This window comes from Salvelinus sp. IW2-2015, linkage group LG35 (assembly GCF_002910315.2).
Source record: "Salvelinus sp. IW2-2015 linkage group LG35, ASM291031v2, whole genome shotgun sequence".
In the NCBI taxonomy this organism is placed as follows: Eukaryota; Metazoa; Chordata; class Actinopteri; order Salmoniformes; family Salmonidae; genus Salvelinus; species Salvelinus sp. IW2-2015.
Genome location: NC_036874.1, coordinates 3,824,884 through 3,831,389, shown reverse-complemented (window position 1 = coordinate 3,831,389; position 6,506 = coordinate 3,824,884). Strand labels below are relative to the sequence as shown.

The 6,506-nt window shown below is 47.9% G+C and overlaps 1 protein-coding gene across 1 annotated transcript in view; it reads left to right on the top strand.

Annotated features, from left to right (window-relative positions):
- Positions 1-227: 227 nt before the first annotated feature.
- LOC112067953 (protein spire homolog 1-like) overlaps positions 228-6,506 on the top strand; it is a 93,794-nt gene continuing 87,515 nt past the window's right edge. The window contains 1 exon segment of the mRNA XM_070437312.1: positions 228-790. Coding sequence (XP_070293413.1) covers positions 436-790 — 355 coding nt within the window. The 5' untranslated portion in view covers positions 228-435.

Here is a 6,506-nt window from a genome sequence, read left to right as displayed (position 1 = left end):
TGTGCTCCCAAATCCATCATTGAGAAATAGTATTTGTTTGAGAGCATAACATKATTGCCAGAGTAGCCTACACYTTGCCTAGATGTATTCACATACYCRGTASTCTATCAAATTGGACAGCAGATGGCACAAAATAACAGGGAAAGTGGGAAATAAKYTCCTRTAGCTGCGCKTGTCAKCTATMTATGRATTCCRCTGAAGTCGACCGAAACCTGACAGGCYTTRAGACCATGCAAACAATSCGTCATATGACTGGTACCCATACGAAAACACTGCAAGGCGGGGGAAATAATAATCATTGTCGGTGGTGGTGCTGCTGTTGCAAGGGAACCGCATCTTTTCCGATGTCTTCAGGCTGCCCGGATCGTTTGTTTATCTGCGGCTCCCCGTTTATTAGTGTCATCACCGGCCCTTCTCGGTCGATAGAATGAAAGAATGGCCAAGCGGCGAGATGCGGACAAGGAGAGCGGAGAGCTGATCGGCCCTGCTGCGGTCCAGCGAGATGAGACGCCGTATCCCGGGATGGCAAAAATGGACGGAATGGAGGAAAGAGGGGGAAGTGAACTGTCTTTAGAGGAGATTTTAATGCTCTACAGCCAACCGATAAACGAAGAGCAGGCTTGGGCAGTGTGTTACCAATGCTGCATAAACCTGGCTCAGGGACATAGGAGGAATTCTGGCCCAGCTGCCGGTGCATCAGTGGTGGATACTGCGAAGAGGATTGAGGGACCACAGGATGTGAGGATTCAGAAAGACGGGGCTGTCAAATTACAATATGAAGGCTGTGATGGTAGGTACAATAATTATGTAATGATGATGTTTGCAATGCATTCGTGATTTTTTCAGTCTATTTTTTTCATTTCGCCAACACATTGGTAATATTACCTGTTCCTAGAATGAGAAAATATGTAATAATGTTTAATTTATGTATAAATTAGGTCAACAAGGCAGCTGGATACCGACTGATAGATTCATATGTCATGCTTTCCAATTGTTGGCTATTGCATTTAGTCAGCTGGCTCAGCCGTTGTTGTTTTTTCCCCTTCTCACATCACATGTTCATGTTCATCATCCACACTCCATGAAATAGCCTACTGGGATAAAATAAACAGGAGCATATTTCCATGGCACAATTTGTTGCTGCCCAGAGTGACATACAGTGCATTCGGGAAAGTATTCAGATCCCTTCACTTTTTCCACATTTAGTTACGTTACAGCCTTATTCTAAAATGGATTAAATAAATACATGTCCTCATCAATCTACACATAATACCCCATAATGACAAAGTGAAAACAGGTTTTTAGACATTTTTGCAAATGTATTACAAATGAAAAACAGAAATACCTTATTTACATAAGTATTCAGACCATTTGCTATGAGACTCGAAATTGAGCTCAGGATCATCCTTGAGATGTTTCTACAACTTGATTGGAGTCCACCTGTGGTAAATTCAATTGATTGGACATGATTTGGAAAGGCACACCCCTAAKTATATAAGGTCCCACAGTTGACAGTGGATGTCAGAGCAAAAAACAGGCCTGAGGTCGAAGGAATTGTCCCTAGAGCTCCGAGACAGGATTGTGTCGAGGCACAGATCTGGGGAAGGGTATCAAACCAATTTATGTAGAAATGAAGGCCCCCCAAGAACACAGTGGCCTCCATCATTCTCAAAATGGAAAAAGTTTGGAACCACCAAGACTCTTTCTAGAGCTGGCTGCCTGGCCAAACTGAGAAACAGGGGGAGAAGGGCCTTGGTCAGGGAGGTGACCAAGAACCCAATGGTCACTCTGACAGGGCTCCAGAGTTCCTCTGTGGAGATGGGAGAACCTTCCAGAAGGACAACCATCTCTGCAGCACTTCAATCAGGCCTTTATGGTAGAGTGGCCAGACTGAAGCCACTCCTCAGTAAAAGGCACATGACAGCCCACTTGGAGTTTGCCAAAAGGCACCTAAAGGACTCTCAGACCATGAGAAACAAGATTGTCTGGTCTGATGAAACCAAGATTGAACTCTTTGGCCTGAATGCCAAGCATCACATCTGGAAGAAACCTGGCACCCTCCCTTACATTGAAGCATGATGGTGGCAGCATCAATACTGTGGGGATGTTTTTCAGGGGCAGGGACTGGGAGACTAGTCAGGATCGAGAGAAAGATTGGGAACAGGAACCATTGTTCCTGTTCTCAAGAAAGCTAAGGTAACTGAAGCTAAACGACTACCGCCCCGTAGCACTCACTTCCGTCATCATGAAGTGCTTTGAGAGGACTAGTCAAGACCATATCACCTCCACCCTACCTGACACCCTAGACCCACTCCCAATTTGCTTACCGACCCAATAGGTCCACAGATGACGCAATTGCAACCACACTGCACACACTGCCTAACCCATCTGGACAAGAGGAATACCTATGTGAGAATGCTGTTCATCGACTACAGCTCAGCATTTAACACCATAGTACCCTCCAAAACTTGTCATCAAGCTCGAGACCCCTGGGTCCTCGACCCCCGCCCTGTGCAACTGGGTATGGACTTCCTGCGGGCCGCCCCCAGGTGGTGAGGGTAGGTAAAACAACATCTCCACCCGCTGATCCTCAACACTGGGGCCCCACAAGGGTTGCGTTCTGAGCCCTCTCCCTGTACTCCCTGTTCCCCACGACTGCGTGGCCATGCACGCCTCCAACTCAATCATCACAGTTTGCAGACGACACTACAGTGTAAGCTTGATTACAAACAACAACGAAGCGCCTACAGGGAGGAGGGTGAGGACCCTCAGAGTGTGGTCAGGAAAATAACCTCACTCAACGTCAACAAACACAAGGAGATGATTGTGGACTTCAGGAAACAGCAGAGGGAGCACCCCCTATCCACATCGACGGACAGTAGTGAGAGGAGGTAGTAAGTTTTTAAGTTCCTCGGCGTACACATCAGGACAAACTGAATTGGTCCACCACACAGACAGCGTTGTGAAGAAGGCGCAGCACCTCTTCAACCCAGGGAGGCGGGGGCTGAAAAAAATTTTGGCTTGTCAACAAAAGCCACTCACAATCTTCTACATGCCACAATCGAGAGCATCCTGTCGGCTGTATCACCGTCCTGGTAATGGCAACACTGCTCCGCACCAACAACCCGTAAGGCTCTCTCAGAGGTAGTGAGGTTCTGCCAACGCATCAACCGGGGAGAAAACTTACCTGCCTCCAGGACCACCTACAAACCACCCGCGATAGTCACAGGAAGGCCATAAAGATCATCAAGGACAACAACCACACCGAGCCACTGCCTGTTCACCACCGCTATCATCCAGAACGAGAAAGAGACTCTGGTCAGTTACATGTTGCCATCAAGCAGGGACCGAGAGACTGAAAACACTCTAACCTTGGTCTTTTCTATCTCTGCAAGGCCATCAGACTGTTAAACCAGCCACCACTACATAAGTGGGCTGCTGCCAACATATGACTCAACTCCAGCCAACTTTAATAATGGAATTTGATGAAATTTATGTAAGAAATGTATCACTAGGCCACTTTAAACAATGCCACTTAATATAATCGTTTACATACCCTACATTACTCATCTCATAGTGTATATGTATAATACTGTACTCTATATGCATCTACTTGCATCTTGCATCTTTATGTAATACATGTATCATCTAGCCCACTTTAAACTATGCCACTTTATTTTATATACCTACTTACTCGCATCTCATAATGTAATATATGGTACTCTATACCATCTACTGCATCTTGCCTATGCCGTTTCTGTACGCGATCACTCATATCATATATCTTTATGTCTATTCTTTTATCCCTTTAACACTTGTGTGTAAGGTAGTAAGTTGTGGAATTTGTTAGGCGTTAGATTACTCGTGGTTATTACTGCATTTAGTCGGACTAGAAAGCACAAGCATTATCGCTACACTCGCGATTAACATCTGCTAACCATAGTGTATGTTGACATAATAACATTTTATTTTATTTTATTTGAAGTTGAACGGAATAAAGTACAGAGAGATCCTTGATGAAAACCTGCTCCAGAGTGCAAAGGACCTCAGACTGGGGCAAAGGTTCACCTTCCAACACGACAATGACCCTAAGTACACAGCCAAGACAACGTAGGTGTGGCGTCGGGACAAGTCTCTGAATGTCCTTGAGTGGCCCAGCCAGAGCCCGGACTTCAACCCAATCAAACATCTCTGGAGAGACCTGAAAATAGCTGTGCAGTGACACTCTTTTATAAATTTTTTATTTAACTAGGCAAGTCAGTTAAGAACAAATTCTTATTTACAATGACGGCCTACCCCGGCCAAACCTGGGCCAAATGTGCACCGCCCTATGGGACTTCCAATCACAGCCGGATGTGATACAGCCTGGATTCGAACCAGGGACTGTAGTGACGCCTCTTGCACTGAGATGCAGTGCCTTAGTCCGCTGCGCCACCCGGGAGCAGCTCTCCATCCAACCTGACAGAGCTTGAGAGGATCTGCAGAGAAGAATGGGAGAAACTCCCCAAATACAAGTGTGCCAAGCTCCCAATCACAGCCGGATGTGATACGTCATACTGTCATGACTTCCGCCAAAGTCGGCTCCTCTCCTTGTTCGGGCGGCGTTCGGCGATCGACGTCACCGGCTTTCTAGCCATCGCCGCTCCATTTTTCATATATCCATTTGTCTTGTCTTGTTTTCATATACACCTGGTTTTCATTTCCCCAATCAATCTACTTGTATTTAACCCTCTGTTTTGTGTGTAATTGTTTTCATATCAAGCGATGTTCTTTAACTCTTTACTTTATTGTTCCGTTTTTTTTGTTGTGCTCCTGGTTTGGAACTATAATAAAGTGCGCTTTATTTATCATACTCTGCTCTCCTGCACCTGACTTCGCCTTCATACACACCTTGACACATACCCAAGAAGACTCAGTTGTTTTTTTTGTATACATTTGCATAAATTTCTAAAAACTTTGCTTTGTCATTATGGGGTACTGTGTGTAGAGTGATAAGGGGGGAAAAACAATTCAATCCATTTTAAAATAAGGCTGTAAAGTAACAAAATGTGGAAAAAGTCAAGGGGTCTGTATACTTTCCGAATCCACTGTACTGTACAGTGGGTGGTGGTGTCACGTTTCTGACCTTATTTCCTTTGTTTAGTCTTTATTTAGTTGGTCAGGACGTGAGTTGGGTGGGTATTATCTATGTTGTCTGTTTCTATGTGGGGTTTTCTCGTTTGGCCTGATATGGTTCTCAATCAGAGGCAGCTGTCATTCATTGTCTCTGATTGGGAACCATATTTAGGTAGCCTGTTTTCTGTTGGGGTTTGTGGGTGATTGTCTATGTGTAGTGTTTGTGTCAGCACTATTGTTATTTAGCTTCACGGTTGTCATTTTGTTGTTTTTGTAGTGTTCAGTTTCTTTCATTAAATAATGACGAACACTTACCTCGCTGCGTATTGGTCCTCCGATCCTTCTCGCCTCTCCTCGTCAGATGAGGAGGACGAAGACAGCCGTGACAGAATCACCCACCAAAACTGGACCAAGCAGCGTGGTAACAGGCAGCAGCAACAGGAGCGGCAGCGATGTCAGGATTTCTGGACATGGGAGCGTGATCTGGACTGTGTTAATACTTGGGAGGAGATAGACAGGTGGGCGGTCGACCCAGGGAGAGTGCCGGAGCCCGCCTGGGATTCTCTGGAGCAATGTGAGGAGGGATACCGGCGAATGGAGGCAGCACGGCGGCGCGGTAGGAAGCCCGAGAGACAGCCCCAAAAATGTATTGGGGGGGATAACACGGGGAGTGTGGCGAAGCCAGGTAGGAGACCTGCGCCAACTCCCCGTGCTTACTATGGAGAGAGAGAGCGTCGTACTGGTCAGGCACCGTGTTATGCGGTAGAACGCACGGTGTCTCCAGTACGCGTGCTTAGCCCGGTGCGCTACATCCCAGCTCCCCGCATCTGCCGAGCTAGGGTGAGGATCCAGCCAGGGAAGATGGTGCCAGCTCTGCTCTCCAGACAGCCAGTGGTTCTCCTCGGGCCAGGATATCCTGCGCCGGCGTTGCGCACTGTGTCTCCCGTATGTCTGCACAGCCCAGTGCGTCCTGTGCCTGCGCCCCGCACGTGCCGAGCTAGAGTTACCATCCAGCCAGGACGGGTTGTGCAGGCCATTAGCTCGAGACTTCCAGTGCGTCTTCACGGTCCGGTCTATCCAGTACCACCAGTGCCAACACCACGCACCAGACCTCCAGTACGCCTCCACAGCCCAGTACATCCTGTTCCTTCTCCCCGCACTAGCCCTGAGGTGCGTGTTCCCAGCCCGGTACCACCAGTTCCGGCACCACGCAGCAGGCTTCCTGTGCGCCTCCAGGGTCCAGTATGCCCTGTTCCTGCTCCCCGCACTAGCCCTGAGGTGCGTGCCCCCAGCCCGGTACCACCAGTACCGGCACCACGCACCAGGCCTACAGTGCGCCTCGGCACGTCTGAGCTGCCCGTCTGTCCAGCGCCGCCTGAGCTGCCCGTCTG